The 20,400-nt window shown below is 39.5% G+C and overlaps 1 protein-coding gene across 3 annotated transcripts; it reads right to left on the reverse strand.

Annotated features, from left to right (window-relative positions):
- Positions 1-1,362: 1,362 nt before the first annotated feature.
- KCTD18 (potassium channel tetramerization domain containing 18) lies at positions 1,363-17,806 on the reverse strand. Of its 3 annotated transcripts, XM_074339765.1 has the most exons (8): positions 17,669-17,785; positions 17,289-17,434; positions 14,638-14,873; positions 13,060-13,271; positions 10,462-10,655; positions 9,429-9,523; positions 6,190-6,292; positions 1,363-3,024 (listed from the first exon to the last, which is right to left on the reverse strand). In XM_074339765.1, the coding sequence occupies exons 3-8, from the start codon at positions 14,795-14,797 to the stop codon at positions 2,520-2,522; spliced, it is 1,269 nt and encodes a 422-aa protein (XP_074195866.1). In that variant the 5' UTR covers positions 14,798-14,873; positions 17,289-17,434; positions 17,669-17,785; the 3' UTR covers positions 1,363-2,519. The 3 variants fall into 3 exon arrangements, with proteins under 3 accessions (XP_074195866.1, XP_019602050.2, XP_074195868.1); XM_019746491.2 differs by lacking the exon at positions 17,289-17,434 and having other exon boundaries at positions 17,669-17,806; XM_074339767.1 differs by lacking the exons at positions 17,289-17,434; positions 17,669-17,785 and adding an exon at positions 16,813-17,233.
- Between the last annotated feature and the right edge of the window lie 2,594 nt (positions 17,807-20,400).

Consider the following 20,400-nt stretch of genomic DNA (forward strand, 5'->3'; position numbering starts at 1 on the left):
TATCCACATCCTCCCTCCAGCTTTTCCTTTGGTCAGTGATGCTATGTCATTCTGTGGAAATCAGATTATGAGGCTCAAATGTGTGTGTGTTGCTGGGGGATGGGGGGTTATGATCGTACAACTTTAACTTTGCTGAACTTCATTTTCTTGATCTTCAAGGAACCAGGAAAGGTTACCTTCATTAAGTCGTTGTCTGAAACTAAAGAGCAAAATGAACACAACGAAATAAAATATATGACAATAGTTTATAAACTGAAACAAAAACTTCTTTAGAAATAGACAAAGCAAATCCTTCAGTAGGCCGCCACTGTCAGCCTTACGCTCTCCACGATATAACTAACTAATGAGGGCAAAACAGTTTTCAAAAGAGAGATTACCTGGAAAGTCAATTATCTTTTTTTCATATGAGCAGCACCTAATATCCTACTCACCATTAAGAATTTCTATTGTCCCCTGATCCAACAGCCACATAAACCTACTTCTCCAAAGTAATAACACAGAATCACTATTTATAAAACATGCTTTCCTTTTTAAAAAATTTTTATTTTCTCCTGTAAGAGCAATGGGTTATAATGAGATTGCCAAAGCTTTCATATTTACAGGGTCTGGTGTTAGGAAAAAGGTGTTTTCATGGGAAATTAACCTCATCCCTATGAACCACACCCAAATAAAGTAAGCCTCAAGTTCCAACAGCATCCTGAATTTGACTTTGACTCCTGATACCCATGAGAGACCATTTGCCCCTTCCCACCTCAGCTGTGCCACAGCTTAGTAGTTATTCCAAAACCTCTCTTCTTATAAAGGCTAAATGTGCTAAATAGACTATCCCTTAAATTACCTGACGCAAAGAAATGCAGGCTGTTGACTGAATCACCCACGATAAATATTCAACATGTTTTTTTTCCAGATAAATGTTTATTATGTATAAAATACACATTAAATATTTTAGTAGTATAAAATTTTCTTACATGAATCAATTCAAAATATCCTAGATCAAGCAATACTAATAATGTCCTAATTGGAAGTTCTCAAAATTCACTATGGTCTGATTTTTCAGAATACCTGGATTCTCTATAATAGTATTTTTCACAGGTAACTGAATATTTTGTATATTCCACAGGGGAATGTCATTCATGACTCTTCAGTTAAATATTTGTTTTTTCTGGCCAAATACAACATCCATTTTAAAAGGCTGCTGGTATTTGGATAGCTATCCAAAATTGGTTTAATTATTTTATCCATTACCTATACAGGAAAGCAATTTTGTAAGCAGAAATAGATAACGTATATAAACTTCACCAGCTTTCAAACTATTAAAGGGCTCCAAGGCTTAAGAACAAGTACAGTAACAGAAAATGTCACTTGTTATGGAAAAGTTTTACTTTATTTTTCAAAATGTAATGTTTTCATATATTTACCCTTTCAAAGCAATGAAAGCACAATAAGCGCGGAGTAAAAAATACCCTGCTTTATGAACTTATTTTTAACACACTGAAGGCATTCTGCTCACTGAAGGCAGAAATATGTGATCCAATTATAAAACCTAACGTGTGAGTAAACACACACAACTGAAGAGTTGTGGGAAAATAGAGGATTAATCAAAATGCTCTGTTTAAAAATAGTAAATTCAAGTCATGTGAAAATTTTATGCATAAAAACTCATATTGAATAATCAGAATGACTCTTCAATGGTCATTTCTGGGGGAAAAAATTAACTATAGTTAAAAAGTTAAACTTTTAACTTCTTTTTTAAAATACTTTCAAAACTTCACTATTCAAATTAAAATATTTTAATTTATTCCAAAGACATGTTATATAGCTTTTATCCCAAGAAATACTGTGATGTATAAATCAATCTGTTAACGGAAAAGAGTAAGAAAAGCCAATCAATGAAAGAAAATAGTTCTACTGAGAGTCCAAGTGTGATCTCAAATTATTACCTTTATTTTCCTCCCCATTGTTTCTTTTCATGTGGCTTTTCCTGACTGAGAATAACTTGTAGGGAGTTCACCTTGATAAAAGTTTTCTCTCAAATCTCTCTTGGCTCTGATAAAGCACAAGAAAGCCCTAACACCACCCTCTCTATTTCACCAGACAAGAATATCTAAGCCCAAACTGACTGCTCTCTCTGGGCTGCAATGCATAACATTACAAAAGTGCCTAAAGTCTGTAATTACTTTAGCAACAAAGTAAACTTCTCAAGAGATGATTTTGCTGTACTGTTTTGTTGCCTTTATACCAATCAATCATTAAAAAAAGAACACAATTAAAAACCTGAAATTCAAACTGTAGACAAATTATCATTTAAAAGTTGGGAAAATGAGAAGTAAATACAGCCCTAACCACCTAAAGTCTCCCCTCCTCCATTCCTACTTCACACAATCTATTTTTCCCATACTTATCCTGAATAGAAACATTAAGTTTTCACCTCAACTGCATCAACAAACAGTGCCACTTATGCGTAGCAAACAGGGTGGGAGCTCTGGAAGCAACCAGAACCTCTGAGCCCACCGTTTCCATCAATCAGCCTTGCCCTGCTCATTTTTGGTCCGCACGCCCATGGTGGGTGCTTCGTGGGGCGGCGGTTCTGGGACCCCCTCGGGCCTCACTGCTGTGCAGGCAGGCGGGGAAGGCCCGGGGGCACACAGTGGAGTCCGCTTCAGTTTTACCACTCGATGTGGGGTGGCCTTCTTGTCGGAGAGCAGAACTTCAGCTGGAGGAGGGTCTGTGGCTCCGTTTTCAGCACTCCTGGTCCCATGGGAAGCTGGGGAATGCCCAGGTAGCCCAGTGCCCACCAGGGACGGGGTTTTCGATGATGCCGAGCGCTGAGCTGTACTTCTGCCTGGACACTGGTTTGCCATGGCCTGGGACCAGGCTTGGAGGGCACTGGCTGGAGACACCCTAATGGAAGCTGAGTTCTTGACTTTAATTTGGGTGCTGGTGGAAGGGCCCACAAATCTGACCGGCTTAGGACCAGTCTTACAGTTCCCATCTTCTTCCTCTTCATTAAGTGCTATCAGTCGCCTGTAAATACAGAAGCACATTATTATCAGCAGTTATAAGGAATGAAACCGTCTCCAAAATTTACCTTCAAGGTGAACGAAAAGGGTCTCAGCAAGAATTTGAGTCGAGAGGTTTATAAATATCAACATACTTCATCTCTCATCTCCCTCCATGGTCTATAAGTAAATCAGCAAATTTACAAAAGATTGTTTCAACTTGAATACAAATTCTTTTAAAATCACACAGAATACCAACAAATTAAAATTTGGAGATGAGCTGTTACAGGAGAACTATACAGCATATCATTCTGCTCCCCAGAATCCTGATGTGATCCAGAGGATAACCAGGAATATCCCAAGTTGTTTTCCCCAGAGCAGTGTTTCAAGAGATTTGCTGAGGAAAAAAAAGGGTTTCACAATCAAATAAACTTGAAAAATGATGCTGCATATTTTATTCTCCTCTCGGAGTTTTAAAATCTATATGAACAAATGAAAGGTTCTGAGAAGGCCTATAGGAAGGACACCTATTTGACTTTGTTGGATCCAGATTTCCCAACCATTCTGTAATGACACCTTTAGCACCCACTAAAATTAGCATTCTATAGGACATGTTTTGGGAATTGCTAGAGCAGTCAAACCCATGGTAGAGTTAGATGCCTTTTGAATTTGAGAAGTATTAGGCAAACCTTCACAGATTGCAACTGAGTTTACCTTTCATTATAAAAAGCCTAAAGGCGGAGCACTGCTTTAAATGACTTTAAAACTGTCAAACCACCACTGTCTAAAACCTGCCTGTTCCTTCCACTGCTGCCACCAGTGTCACTTCATGAAGACCACCTCCTGAACTCAAAGTGTAATAGCAATCCTCCAACTCATCTCCTCACCCAGCATTGTTGTGTTTTCAGAGGCAAATATAACATAGTGAACTCGGATTCTTGGAAATGGGGTCATAATAGCATGGTGATTTGAAAATTGCCATGTGTAGCAAATGCAAACACAACAATCCCTCCTTATCCACGCTTTCGCTTTCCAAGGTTTCAGCTACCCACAGTCAACCACGGTCCAGAAATATTAAATGGAAAAAATCTAGAAATAAACAATTCATAAGTTTTAAGTTGCATGTCACTCTGAGTAGCATGATGAAATGTCACACGGTCCTGCTCCATCCCACCTGAGATGTGAATCATCCCTCTGCCCAGTGTCTCCACGCTGCAGACACAACCAGCCCATCAGTCACGTAGTAGCCGTCTCTGTTATTAAATCAACTGTCATGGTATTGTAGTGCTTGTGTTTGAGCCACCCTTATTTTACTTGGCCCCCAAATAAAAGAGCAGTGATGCTGGCAATTTGGATATGCCAAAGAGAAGCCTTCAAGTGCTTCCTTTAAGTGAAAAGGTGAAAGTTCTTGACTTACTAAGGAAAGAAAAGAAATCATACGCTGAGGCTGTTAAGATCTACAGTAAGAACAAATCCATCCGTGAAATTGTGAAGAAGGAAAAGAAATTTCTGCCAGTTTTTGCTGTTGTACCTCAAACTGCATCAGTTACAGCCACAGCACGTGATAAGTGGTTAGTTAAGATGGAAAAGGAATTAAATTTGTGGGTGGAAGATGCGAACAGAAAACATGTTCCAACTGATGGCAACACGTGGTGTCAGAAAGCACTGAGACTATATGACGATTTCCGCAGGGGCCCCCAGAAACGAGTGGCACCAAGCCATTTAAGACAAGTAAGGGGTGGTTACACAGATTCAGGAATAGGTTCGCATGAAAAAATATAAAAATTACTGGAGAAGCTGTATCTGCCAATGAAGAAGCTGCTGCCACACTTCCAGCAGAATTGAAGAAGTTGATGAAGGAGAAAGGACACCATCCAAAACAAGTCTTCAGTTAGGGTATGGTACTATTCAGGGTTTCAGGCATCCACTAGGTGTCTCGAAACATCCCCCGCAGATAAGGGGCGACTACTGTATAATATATTCAACCCTAAAACTCGACTGAACCTAACCAAATTTTCTCTGGCGGGTCAGATGGTTCTTTGGGAGTTCACAAGTGCTTTAAACTTACCATTCTCATTATCCTGTCGATGCATAAAAAATGACGTTTAATAAAATCCCAGAGGAAAGACAGCGAACACAGAGGAGAGTCTCCATAACACTATTCCTGCTGCTTTGTTTTCTGTCCACGTCTTCCACTAGACTCTAGACCAAGGTTTCTTAATCTTGGCACTATTGCTATTTGGGGTGGGATAATTCTTTGCTGTGGGCTTGCCCTGTGCATTCCAGGGTGTTTAGCAGCACCCCTGGCAACAGCATCCCCCACTCCACAGTGTGACAGCCACAGATGTCTCCAAACATTGCCAAATATCCCCTCGGGGACAAAATCACCCCCAGTTGAGGATCGCTTCTTTAGACCCAAATAATATTTGCTAACTGTAGGTTCAATGAGTGAAATAAATAATGGTAACAAAATGAGCGCCTTTAAGAAAAAAATATCTGTTTTAACAAGAGATGATTAACTACTAAAAACTGAATAAACTCCGCATTTCTGTGAAAGATCCAGAAGGCACAAGCAAGAGAACATTCTGGAACTTCATAGGGCCATTGGATCAAATTCTAGAGCACATGATCAAAAAATCAGAATGTTTAAAAGCCATGGACAGTACCCAGACAATAAAAATGATTTTAAGTGTATTTAAAGCACAGTGAAAGACACAGATGTGAAGTGAATTCAATGCTAATAATTTCATAGAACACAAGAAAATACTATTAAATTAAAATGCTACTTGTGGCCATGAGAAGGAGAAAGGAATTCGGAATAAGTAACAGGAAAGTTCAAATATTAAGTCCAATAAATAAATTTTTTGACTACTGCCTGATAAAGCCTGGATTTCACTTTTGTGGGGAAAACTACTTACCAAAGCACTGCCACTGTGTCCAGTATTTTTAAAATCACACTCTCACAAAAAGAACATACTATATAACTCAGTTTTATGGAATTATTTGCATTTTTTACATAGTTTTGATAGCTGTGCATTTATCAAGGTTTATATTTTGATGTTAAGGCAGAATATTCGTCTAGGTGATTAATAAGCTTAGTAAGGTCAAGAACCACTATTCATTTCCCCAATAAAGACAGTAAAAACGTAGGTCATAGATTAAAAGCAAACATCAACAGCACATAGATAACCTCTTTCGAATTGGGGCCATGTGACGTAGGTTTCCAAGTAAAGGCCGCTCTTCCAGAGTCCAACATTCTATCAGCTCATGAGGTACCCGCCAGTAGCTCACACCTGGAAGATAAAAAGACACAATTAAGAGAGCCATTGTCCACCACAAAATGTTCAGACACACTGTTTCATGCAGGCCAGCCAGGAGTTTGAGGTTCATGTTCATGCCTACCATTTGATGAAGGGAAATGTCCACTGGAAGTGCTCCCACGAAGAGCCAGGGCAATAGTGGCACAGCTCATGACCTGGGTGTAGGAAGAGCTGGCTACCAGCCCCGGCTCGGCCACTAATAATCAGCAGGTATTACATGGGCCCTGTGTGGCTGTGTGTGCCGGTTAGAGGGGACAGACTCGAGCCAGGATTGCCTGGGCCTGAATCCCACTTCTGACACTCACTACTCACGTGGCCTTAGGAAACTTACTTTTCTGTGCCTAAATTTTCTCATCTGTGAAATGATGACAATCACGGTATTAGGTTGGTGCAAAAATAATTGTGGTTTAAAAGGTTAAAAAAAAAATTGCAAATACCACAATTACTTTTGCACCAATCTAATACATACCTCACTGGACTGTTGAGATGATTAAATGAGTAAATAAATGCAAACTGCTTAGAAGAGGGCCTGGCACAGACTAAACACTCAAGAGATGTTAGGTTCCTTTACTATAAGTCACGGTGTTGGCTGCAGCGTTGGGATTGGACAGTGGGGGCTAACACTAGCCCTGTCTGCCTCATTGGGTTGCTATGACCATCAAACCAGGTGAATTTTTTGAACCACTCTGTAAGAGGCAACCACTATATGAATATGAAATATCACTACTCTATAAGCACCTTTGCAAACAAGAATAATCTGAGTTAATATGTTAGACCAAAATTCCAATCAAATTCGCTTTAATTCTGAAATCTAATGTTTCTGATTGAAAGCTGAAAATGTATTCTTATGAACCTTGAAAACATTGTGCTAAGTGAAAGAAGACAGACACAAAGGTCACATTTTGTATGATTCCATTTATATGAAATATCCAGAAAAGGCAAATCCATTGAGATAGAGAGGAGACGGGAGGCTGCCAGGGGCTGAGGGGAGACACAAATGAGGAGTAACTGCTTAATGAGTACTGGGTCTCCTTTTGGGGGGATGAAAATATTTTGAAACTAAATAGAGGTGGTGGTTACACCTTATTGTGAATGTGGTAAATGCCACTGAAATTAAATAATCTATCTTTTTTTCTTTAATATTTTACTGTGTAACTTTCTTATCACATAGTACTTTTCTTCTTATACCTTTATTGGGGTTTATATTTGATCTCTGCATATATTCTTACACCAGAAACACATGGTTTTTATTATTATAGAGCTATAGCATGTTTTACTATCAAAGAGTTAGACTCATCCCTTTAACCATTTCTATTTCCCAAAATGTTCTCGGCTATTTTACCTGTTTATTCTTTCAGAGGAATTCTAGAATCATTTCAAGATTCCCAAAGAGTTCTATTAATATTTTGGTAGGAATAGTGTTAAACTTATAATTTAATCTGAGAAGAACTGACGTCGTTATAATACTCAGGTTTCCCATTCGAGACCATGGCATGTCTCAGCATAATCTCCATGTCTTCTTTTTTATGAATGGATGGATGGATAAATACATTTTAGCACTTTTCTTCATAAAACATCAAGCATTTCTTGGCGAGGCAGTCCTAGTTATCTTACATTTTATTTATTGCTATAGTGAATTGGATTTCCCCCCATAATTTCTAGTTAATTTATAAGTAAGCTGCTGATCTTTGTTTACTTTTATTATATCCAGCTAGTTTAGTCTACTAAACTCATCATTTAAAATACCTTTAGTTGATTCTTTTGAGTTTTCTAAAAAGACATATTGTCCACAAATAACAGTAACTGTCTTCTTTCTTCTCATGGGTCTTCCTTTTACTTCTGTTTCCTGTCTTGTGGCTTTCCACAGGCCTTCCAGAACTTTATTAAATCACAGTGATGCTCCATTACATGCTCTCTAAAAAGCTGAAATCAGTTGCACGCTTAGTAAAAGCCAGTGATCTAGCTCTCCACTCCAGCTTCCTAAGTCAGTGGAGAAAGAAGCCCAGCCAGGCCCTCCTGAAGCCTCCTGGGCAACTGCCAGCCCAGAGGCACTAAAGGAGACACGAATACCAAGCGATCTGTTCCTCAACGTAAACTCAAGTGCCTCAAAGTCAATTAAATCCAAAATAATAAGCTTAAAGAGAACAGCACTTCTTTCATTACACTTCATCCTGTCTGCTTGAGGGGTATGAAAAGAAAAAGGAGGAAAAGTAAGAGGGGCAAAGGGAGGAATGAAAGAAGGGTTGGTACTAGCACCCTGCCTGAGGAAGAACGGCTCATGTGGTTTTTAAAAGCCTCTGCCTCTCCTTTTATTCCATTTTACGTCACGTGCAATGGCTGTCTCTACCAGCTTTTAAGATCATTTAAAGACTGAGATGTGTCTTATTTATTTTTGGACCCAATTTTAGGACTCACTATAGTGCTTGAATTTAACACTCAATAAATGCTTGTTAATTAAGGGGAAAAAAACAAAACCTTAGGCATAGAATAGTTAACCCTCTGTGATCCTTAAGGAAGTGGCATGGCCTCTCTGAGACTCAGTTTCCTCATTAATAAAGTGGTAAATAGCATACATGTTTGCTTTAGGACTAAGAGATAATGAAGTTAAACTACTTATCACACTAGAAATTAAACAGCATTATTATTATCAACTCATATAAGCAGCTTGGTAAAAATGGTCAAATTTCAAAGTGTGCATTTAAAGATTATTTTAATTATTTTATAAGGGCTCTTTAGACATCTTCCCCAGCATTATTTTCATTTCCTCCTTTTTTTTTTTTCGCTTATACATTTTATGCATAATTTAGAGGTATCTCCATAGGACAATACAGGTACACAGTAGGTGCTAAGTAAACTCTCATTTAATTGAACGAAATAAGTATAAGCAACAAAAGCATATTTCAGGTTACTGAATTACAAACTATTAATAATATCTAGCAACTCAGGGGGTTTAAAGATTTGTAGGTAAAATGTCTCAATGTTATCATGACATGACAAATACCTGGATCTACATAAAAATATACTTTCTCAAAAAAAGAAATGCAGTAGTTGAGCTTAGTCTTAAGGAAGAGTCTACCTTCTGCCATGAAATAAAAGCATTGTACTATACCTTTTCCTTCCCAAGCATCAAAGGCATCCATCATTTTCTTCAATTCTGCTGCTGAATAATAGCTCCAAATGTACTGAACATTATTTCCCGCCTCTCTAGAAATAATGCAAAAGCTAATGAAAATATACAATCTAGGCACAAGTGTGTATGTGTGTGTATTACTATATACAAAAATAATATACTATATGAGTATTCTAACATACATTTGAAAGTATTTAATTCCACGATATAGGATATGCAGACAAGTCAACAAGTCTTTAAAATAAGTTTTCTAAAAAATATCACCTAACTCCAGTAAAGTTGAAGACACAACTTTGATTAAAACTTTCCTAGCACTGTGCCAGGCACTTATATACCTTATATAGAAACACCCCTACCTGTAAAGAATTCAGAAAATGATGATATATTTCTTCATTTAAGAAACAAGCTCATGTGGTCGCACATTAGTCACTAACATGTGACCCAATCCAGTCTCCCACAGAATTAAAAAAAAAAAAAATTGCTAAGCAAATTGACCAGTGTAAATAAGATTACAGGGAAAACGTTAATAACCCTTAAGAATTTAATATGTTTAAGTCATAGAATTTTAAAGTTGGGAGGGACCAGGGAAGTCTTTCGTGATTTCTCAGAACAAGACACCAAGGCACAGGCCAGTCCTGGGTCACTTAGTGGGCCTGCTGACATCTAGGTCAGTGCTTCTGCCCCTGGTCTAGGGTCAAGGGGACATACCTCGGCATGTGGCTGTGCTTTGCTTTCTGTCTCTTCTTTCTTTTCATAAAGCCTCACAGGGGATTCTGAATGCCCACTCCCAGATGAGAACCACTGCACTAGACCATGTAGTTGGCCCATAGCTTATATATATGTGAAATGGTCTTAATTATAATCTCCCCATCTTGACAGTTCCAAAAGCTCAGTCTGTCTATTGAGAAGTGCTGATGGTCTTTTCGGGTCAATCACATATTCCGTTCAGTAACACCTTAGAGAAGACCAAGACTTTACTTTGTTCCTTTTTCATTTTTAAATATGGACATACCTCTTAAAAATGCATTTACTGTGAATTCTTCCTCCAAGCTGCTTATCAATAGCATCTGTTCCATCAGTTTTTGTGGAATATACACCAATAATTCTACTCTCACAGCTTGCACCAGATGTGTTAAGATAGTGGAGAACCCAAACTGTTGGTTTATTGCAAACTAAACCATACGAATCACAGAAGTCTGTTAAAGCCTGGAGAAATAAATAAATAAGTAAATAAATATAAAATTTGAATTTAATTCTGGAAAGTAATTTTTTAATTAAAAAATAATTTGTTCTGTTACTTTCATGTAAAGTTGCAATTTCAGTTGGTCATAAGGGAAATTAAAAGATTATAAATTTCAACCTAGTCTTTATGCCTTCAAAAACCAAACATGAATTTGTTGAATTTGGGGTGGCGGAGCAAATCACAAGAAGCACCACCCAAAAACCCCAACACCTTTTCATTTAGAGAATTATTTTCCACACGGAAATTCTCTTTTATTTCCTCCCTCTTTAGCTTCACTGCTAACATAATGTTTCATTTTAAAATTTTCATATAACTAAGAGTTAGACTTTTTTACTTTTCCCTTTATTTTCCCCCAAATTTCCCATTTGACTCAATCTTCCTTTCCCCTTCTACTGACTAGTCATGGCTGATCCTTATTTTTAACTCCAATTCCAATCATGGATTAAGCAGATTAACTTGCTCTTTTACACTTAAAGATACAAACATATGAACTGAATACATACTGTCTGAACTCATTTGGCATTTATCCAACTATTCATTCATTTACTTGAATATTAAGTACCTACAATGTGCTGAGCACTGTCTAAGGCCCTGTAGATATAATGGTGAGCAAAAGACAGGATCCTGGCCCTCCTAGAGTTTACAGCAGGGGTGTCCAAACTGCGGCCCGTGGGCCAACTGCAGACCGCGATCCATTTTTTATTGGCCCGCAGCAAATTCCAAAAATATATTTAGTTTACTTAAATAAACCGGGTGAGGCAATACGTACTTCACCTCGAGTGAGTGGCCCGGCTATTTGTGTATTTTACCGCATATGGCCCTTGGTGAAAAACGCTGAAAAAAGTTTGGACACCCCTGGTTTACAGCTACTAATGCAGAAGACAGACACTAAATAAGCCACTAGCACACAGTGTAATAAGTGCTACCAGGTGAGCCTAGGAGGTGCTATGGGGCACGGAGCAGGAGGGCGTCACTCAGGGGAGTGGCAAAGGCCTTCCCCAGAAATGGCATTACTGCTCTGAGCGCCCCGAGGGCAGACACTTCTGTCAGTTTTGGTTCCTATCTCAAGTGCCTGGAATAGTACCTGATACAAAAGAGATGCTTAATATTTACTGACTCAGTGACTGAAAATAGGGCACTGACATATCTTGTATTTTCCTTTACTATCGCTATCTAACTCCTGTGTTGGTTTTTAACTTTACTTACACTTTTATGAGAATTCCCAACTATATTATAAACTGTTTAAGGATGAGAATTGTATGTTGCCTTTCTTTGTGTCTCACAGAGTCCCTAGAACAGTGCTCCACGTGCCAAAAACATGTGAAATAAATGTGTTGGCGGACAGAATGAATGTGCGCATGCTACGTCCCTTTTGCATACAGACCAGATATAAAAGACTACAGAATTGAGACTTGAGAAGACGAATGTTAACCACCCCCCCCAACCTTCCAGTCAAGATTTTTCAGCCCCGTTCTGCAGATGTGGCAAACAGCACCAAAAGACTACCTAACGACTCAATGTATAAATAACTTCAGCAGCAGAACCCATACATTCATGCAAATTCCTGAAGGGGAGCTGGAACCAAATCAACTTTCTCTTCATGCTGCACTCCTAAAAGCCGTATCATCAGCTTGCTCTCCTAAACCCTGACATCCAAATCAATAAATTCAAATCAATTCACAACAGTTTTCACTATTAACAATGATCTAGGACAAATATTTTTCTTAGATGTCCAAAGGTGCTAATAGCAAACGTAATACTCACCAATAAAGCAAAAAAGATAATGAAGCTTTTAAAGTCATGTAAAGATCTTTAAAGTGTGATTTAAAACAGAAGTATCTTTAAAAAGACTGATCTCAAAGTGAATTAATCAAACTGGTGTTTTCACTTAGTAACACGCTGCTACATTCACTAAATCATGTAAGAGATTTTATACAATCTTTTATTTATTATGACCATTCTTTCAAAAAATCACTTCAGGAAACAAAATAATACCACTATACCCTCACTTACTACAGTATTGCTCTTAATTTAAAAAGGACTTCAAGAGAACAATTCTACAAAACAGCCATCAAAAAGTGTTAAATCTCTAATGAGGAATAAAAACTTCATAAACCTTTGAATGGCGATGTAATACACTTTCCTAGAACAGAATTTGGGCCTTAAAAATGACTAGTACTGAAGAAATGGTGTCTTCAAAAATTATGAAAAAGTAACACTGTCTCATGTTTGGTTTTAGGTGACAACATGGGCTAGGCAAAATAACTCACATTGCTTTGTGCTTAATAAATGTGTATGTGTGTATATATATATATATATATATATACACACATATATATATTTTAAAACTTAAGAAAATGCCAAGACCTTTTTAAGTTCTATATTTGACCTTAAAGAATATGTCTCCATTTCATTGGCCAAGTGGTCAGACAGGCTATATGGATAAGGGATGCCAAAGTAATCAGCCTCTTCCTGCAGAGCAACACGGGTTTGCTCATCGGTGGGAATGTGAACTTCTCCATGAAGATAATCCAAAAGGTATTTAAATAGATGTCCATCACGATCAATAACACAAGCCCCTAGAAAACATGCAGTTCAAAAATGATTGCACAGATACATATGACCATCGACAAAATTTCAACATGTCAAACTAACATCAGGCTGAGGTTAGAAATGTTTCTCCCAAGAACGTTAACATCTAGTATTCAAATAGATTCGGTCACACTTGGTGATCCTCTCTGTTCTCACCAACCATATAGGAAAATGTATTCTGAGCTCCATTTGGAATTTTGGATACAAGGACCATACTTCCACAATGGCCACTACAAAAGCCATGGAGACCTCAGACTACGGGTAGAAATGGAAGCTTACCCCTAAGCTCAGCCCAGCTGGGCCAGGAAAGGCGTATGGAGTTCCTCCCTAGTGAAGGCTTGCGGGGTGATCATTACTAGGTCCAGTGTTTGTGTCAACTTGCAGCGCTGACATACAAACCCAGGGTTTCTAACTCCAGGCATGCCATGTGTTTGGATTTATTAGATTAGTCCCTTTGTACTGTGAGAACCCATACTTTAAAAAATAAATGCAATGCTGGTACTACTTTATGAGAGACTACTCTTAGATAATTTATCAGAATTAAAAAACACTTCTGTGTGATGTTACTCAATAATTCCTTTTCTCCCTTAATTAGTTTAGAAACAAAGGAATTAAGGAGGTAAGACTTGGGGACAGAGAAAAACATTCATCTCTGCTTACCATCTTTTCACCAGCAACCTTTCTGTCCAGATGGACATTAAGCCCTGGGCACCAGTCATCATGAGTTTTCCATTCTTTCAACTGCCATTCAGTTGGCAAAGCAATCCTTCAAGACCCAGGATTACTAACAGCCCTTCATACTCAAGATGACTCAATCCCTCCCTTCTAACAGAGAAGAGTGGGTTCCATGAGCCCTGAAACCCCTAAAATGTGCAGAAAGCATGACTTACAGCCAGACTAGGTGATAAATTTAACGCTAATTCTACACTAACAATGACTGCCATGTCAGTTATGAGGGCAACTGCTTTCTCCAGAGATAATACATTTTTGAACTCAGAAAACACAGGGAGAAGTTAATGTATTTATTTAATCAGCCTCAATACCTTTTCCCATGGAGCTGCATGAATGTAACAACTTTCAAAATATAATTAATCCCCATAATTAGATCACGGTTGGTCTTTACACACACTCACTTTTTTGGCAACTTTTTGCAACAGCATCACAACGTCTAGAAACTGGTATTTTAAATTCTCCGTGTATTTAATAAATCTCCATACAGTCCTAATGACCACACTAATGAATTAGTAAACTAATCTAATACATTCCGTTGTAATTATAAAAATCAAAAGGAATTTAAACTAGACGCCTATTTTAATGACTATTCACGATCATGCTTACACTTTAAATATTTACCTGATTCATCTGTTTTTAGAGGAAAACGACCACTGAACATGGATGCCAGCATGGAGTCCTTAAAGCGGCACAAAGACTCACGCCTGGCTGTGTAAATACAGCCACCCACATTCAGCCGAAGAATATCTAACATCTCTTCTTCTGTCTTGTGACTTTCCATTGCTCCCACAAACACCTGAATTTTTGCCTTGAAACACTTTCAAAAACTGCAAAACAATGGTGGTCCTGGTCCCCCTCTGTAAAAACAAAGGACAATCACCACTGACATTTCCAACAACACTCTAACTAGATAACAACATAAATACATTTTCACGTGATTTAAAATAAATTCCTCAGCACTGGCAACACTGAACTGAAGGATTTTTATACAATATGAAAGAAGTTTGAGATATGCTGAAAAGCTGGAAAACTTTGGCTCAGAAGATTTGTAAATGATAATAAACTATTACCAACCAAATCCTAGCTGTTGAGATGACTGTTTAAAGAACTGAACAAGATAATGGATTGTCTGACACATATAAAGCAAAGATGAGGTGTGCTTATGATCTTCAATATTTACATCTTTTTTTTTTCAAATTTAATATCCTTTTGTAATGAAAATGAACTGTTTCTAGTCACTGCTAGACATTCCATCATTATCAAACACCTATTGTTTTATGTAAATGTCACTTTACACAATTTAGCTTTAAAAAAATCTAAAGTCCTTTCTAGAATTTTCTGCCTTAGTTCCTTAGTTTCCAAACTATCCCTCTCTTTGTAACACTGTCTTCCAAACCTTTTGAAGTTACTAACAATAGCCACCATTTATTCATCTCATATTATATACCATCCACCTAACCTATATGACAGCAATAAAAAGTTGATATTATTTATATTTTGTAACTGCGGAAACTAAAGTTTTATCCACGCTATGGCAGATGTAAGGCAATGTGAATTTTTCACATATCTTTTTAACCGACAGTAAGTCTGAAGGAGCTGTCTAGACTGCCGAGATCAGTATATAGCATGAGATGGGGCAGCTAGGCTCTGCCACTTACTAGCTCTGGGAACTCAGGCAAATACTTACCTTCCTTGCCTGTGTCTTCATCTACAAAATGGAAGTGGGAATGGTGCCTACCTCAAAGGACTATCAGAGGAATAATCGACAAAACATAAAAAGCACATAGAACAGTTTCTGGCTTAAAGTCAATACTCAATAAATGATAAATATTACCCATAATGATATAAATGTTACCATAAGGTAATACTGAGGGACTTGATAATGGCTCTGGAGATTTAAGGAAACAAAAGAGCAGAAATTATTAACAACGGTAATTGTAATTCTTAGGTAACTAAGGAAGACATAATTTATCAACTGAGATCAGAATTCTAAGTATACCAGTAGCCAGACTGGTCCAGAAGAACAAATAACACCTCTAAATAACACATCTGACTTCTTCACTCTAAAATGGCTGAAGCTTTAGGGAAGTTTTAAGGATCTGATTTCTTAATCCATCCTGGAGCATCGAGGTGATTGTGGCTTTTATAGGGAACCTAAAATAATACTGTGATGAAAAAGGTACTCCCGATATTGAGATCCACCGTATCTGCACATCTCATAGCAAGTGTAAAATGGCTGCCAAGAGGCTTAACTACAACAATGGCAATTCACTTTTACTATGTCATCAACTAAGATCCTTTCATAGAGGCTCCCATTTAGCCAGTCTCCAATGAAATGAAAGGAGACCATTAGGCTGAGGAAAACCATGGTCAGTAGAAAGAAATTATTATGGGCCAATGGTCCAACCTTCAAAAATCACTTACGGATGTGACGTCCTGAGCTACCAGTAACTCCTGGGAGCAGCCCCTCAATGATCCATGTGAGAGAACCCCCTCTGAGGCATGGAATGGAACTGGTTCATGCTGCCCCAGTTACCAGCTTCCTGGAATTCTATCTATTCTTCAACGCCCCAGGCAAACCTCATTACTTGCATAACCGTCTCAAGCACCCCCAATGTAGAATCTTTGCACAGTTCTCCAAATATACTTTGTACCTCTGTCCACATTTTACCCCACTTGTTTAATGCCTGGTTTGGGGGACTGGAAAGCAGGACCTCTGTTACTCTTATTAAAATTCCCATTTACTGAATGCTTACTATGTGCCAGCCACTGTAGGAGACGCTTGAGAGACATTACCTAATTCACACAAAAGCCCTATTGGATAAGAAATACTGTGCCTATTGACAGATGAGGACACTGGGGAAAGAGAGTGATGTGTGCTGGGTCCACATTAAGACTGTCCTGCTAGTAAGTGGTGAAGACAGCCTTAATCCAGGTTAGCAGGACCAACTCCAAATTCTTCCTGCTGAAGCCCACACTGCCTCCTTCAGCACTGTTTTATCTCTAAGGCTCCTGACGCAGGCACTTCACTCTGAGCATCTGTCCATCTGAAGACTCCTATCGGTGGCAACGGGAACACTGCCGCACCGAGTGCAAGGATTTAAGACACCCCTGCCTCAGTCAGTATCTCCTAAGGCAGAGGCAGACGATCAACACCATTTCAAGGCTAGTCAGGATGCCCCGTCCTCAAATGCACCCGCTTAGGCTCCCCGCTGTATCGGAAGTGCCCCGCCCTCTGGAGAAGTGCCCCCAAAGTGCGGTCCTGTGACCACCTGTATCAAAAACATCTGGAACGCTTGCTGAAAATGCAGATTCTTGGGCCATGGCACAGGGTCCGGTCCAGAAAGTCTAAGGCGGGGTCGTGAGTCTGCTCGCGGACCCACTTTGAAAAACGGTGATCAAGGGACTCGCACTCCTCCTGCGAGACGGAATGAAAGGCGCTGGGACACCAGAAAGCCCCGCAGGAGTCTCCCCGCGGCCCTGGGACCCGGGAATCGGCCCCAAGCCCGAGACTGCAGCCCGGGCCGCCCATGTGATCAACGCAGCCTAGGCCCTTCTTCGGGGCGCCCCGCCGCCTCCCGGGCCCGCGGCCCACCCGCAGCCCAGCTACTCTGGACGGGCGGGACCGGGTTAGGGAGCCTCCCCGACTGACCTGGGGCCCGCCCGGCCCTCCGTGCGGCCGTCAGACACCGCGGGGCCCGATGCGGAAGTGAGCGCCTCCTCGGCAGCTCAGCAACTCTTGAAGGCGTTCGGCCCCAGCGGCGCCCCCGTGCGGTCCGGTCCAGCAGCGGCGACCAGAGGGAGGGAGGCTCCGCCCGGGACACGCCCCGCCCCGCCCCGCCCCCGGACTGGTCCCGCCCCGCCTCTCGCCACCGCCTGCCGAGCGTAAGGATACCTGTCAGGGGGCTTGGTACCCTGCAGGAAAGGAAAGTCTGGCAGGGAAATACGGGCTGGACGCCGAGGTCCTGTCTTGTTCGTTCACAGGCTGCTTTAAATATGAAGAAAAGAAACAACACCGAAGTTGCAATTGTCCGGGGTCATTTAATGAATAGTAAAAGAATGAGTCAGGTCTTTGCACCTCCTGGTGAGGGCCCTTCCCTCCAAACTGGGCTGCTCAATGCCAGGATTTATTAATATATTGCACTTGGATAAGTCCATTTGGATAGTATTTGTGGTTTACAAAGCTGTTTTACAGAGTATTCTTGTTTAATCTGTAAGACAACCCTATATTTTTATTCCCATTACAGCAAGGAAACTTGAGGCAGGAGCAAACATTTATTGACCACTTCTGTTCACCTGACATTCTGCCAAGTCCTTTGCATGCACTATTTACCTTCCTCTTAACAATAACACCAAAACAGTTCTTTCAGTTTCTAGCTGCACCCTACTTTGTACAAGAGACTTTGTAGGCATTTCAAGAATAAAACAGTCCTGTTTTCAAGGGACTTTCCCAGAGTCCACAATGATTGGTTCCTAATTCCTCTGACTGGGTCTTAGAAGGGAATAAGTCAATGAGATGTAAACCCACCTATCCCTTCAGACATTAGTAGTCAGATGAGAGAGGGAAGGTTTGTTCAACCTATAATTACTGACTACTAGCTATGGACTAGGCACTGGGAGTGAGGGACTGAACAACACAATGTCCCTGACTCATGACATGGTTTCATGTCACAATTCACAATGAATATATAACCATTATGAATTCTATTCACCAAATAACTCAGTAACACATTTATAAAGCAAAAATTGTAGGACATGCAAAGAAACATAGATAGAAATACACTAGCAGTAGGAAACTTTAATATGCCACTTTTAGTATAAACACACCAAGTGAACACAAAAATAAGTAAGGAAAATAAATATAGATGTAAATAGCACAGTCAATAAGGTAGATTTTATGGATATGTTTACTTTATACCCTGAAAATAGAGAATGCAATAGTAACAAAGAAGATTAAATATTTCAGGATACAGTTATCAAGAAACGTGCAAACCTTATATGAGAAAAACTTTAAAGCACCCTGAAAGATACAAAAATGGACTTTAACAAAGGGAAAGACATTCCATAACATCATAAAGATATCAGTTTTCTCTAAGTTAATTTATAAATTTAACAAATACCAATAAAAATACCAGCAAGATTTTTATGGAGCTAGCCAAGTTGATATTAAAATTTATATGGAAAAATAAACATGCAAAAATAGCGAGGAAACACTGAAAAAGAAAAGTTTACGAGAAGACTAGCCCTACCAGTCATTAAAATACACCATAAATCTGTCTTGTTTATCTACTCATGGTACTGGTAGATGAATAGACAAATAGACCAGTGGAATAAAATATAAAGTCCCAGAACTAGATCCAAATACATGTGGAAATTTAACATGTGATAAACATGATATCTCAAATTTCTTGGAAAAAGATGGACAATTTAATAAATATTGGTGGGACAACTGGTTTGCCATTTAGAGAAAGATAAAATTAGAACCAAGTCTCACACTATAATCAAGAATAAACTCCAGGGGCCGGCCCGGTGGCTCAGGTGGTTAGAGCTCCGTGCTCCTAACTCCGAAGGCTGCCGGTTCGATTCCCACATGGGCCAGTGGGCTCTCAACCACAAGGTTGCCAGTTCAATTCCTCGAGTCCCGCAAGGGATGGTGGGCTCTGCCCCCTGCAACTAAGATTGAACACGGCACCTTGAGCTGAGCTGCCTCCCGGATGGCTCAGTTGTTGGTTGGAGCACGGGCTCTCAACCACAGGGTTGCCAGTTCAATTCCTCGAGTCCTTCAAGGGATGGTGGGCAGCGCCCCCTGCAACTAAAATTGAACATGGCACCTTGAACTGAGCTACCGCTGAGCTCCCGGATGGCTCAGTTGGTTGGAGCGTGTCCTCTGAACCACAAGGTTGCCGGTTCGACTCCCGCAAGGGATGGTGGGCTGTGCCCCCTGCAACTAGCAACGGCAACTGGACCTGGAGCTGAGCTGCGCCCTCCACAACTAAGACTGAAAGAACAACAACTTGAAGCTGAACAGCACCCTCCACAACTAAGATTGAAAGGACAACAACTTGACTTAAATAAATTTAAAAAAAAAAAAAAGAATAAACTCCAAATGGACCAGGGATATAAATATCAAAGATTAAACCATGTAAATACTAGAAAAAAGTATGCATGATTTTCTCTTTAGCCTGATGTAGGAAAAGACTTTCTAACTATAACTCAAAATTCAGATGCAATAAAAAATAAAATTGATAAATTTGACTATGTTTAAAAACACTTTTGAACAACAAAAAGTAAAACAAAGACAAGAGACAAATTACTAACTGGGAGACAATTACCCCCTGCCACACACACATTTCTCACCTACTTCTCAAAAATGTGAAAGATATT

This window comes from Rhinolophus sinicus, linkage group LG01 (genome assembly GCF_036562045.2).
Source record: "Rhinolophus sinicus isolate RSC01 linkage group LG01, ASM3656204v1, whole genome shotgun sequence".
NCBI lineage: Eukaryota > Metazoa > Chordata > Mammalia > Chiroptera > Rhinolophidae > Rhinolophus > Rhinolophus sinicus.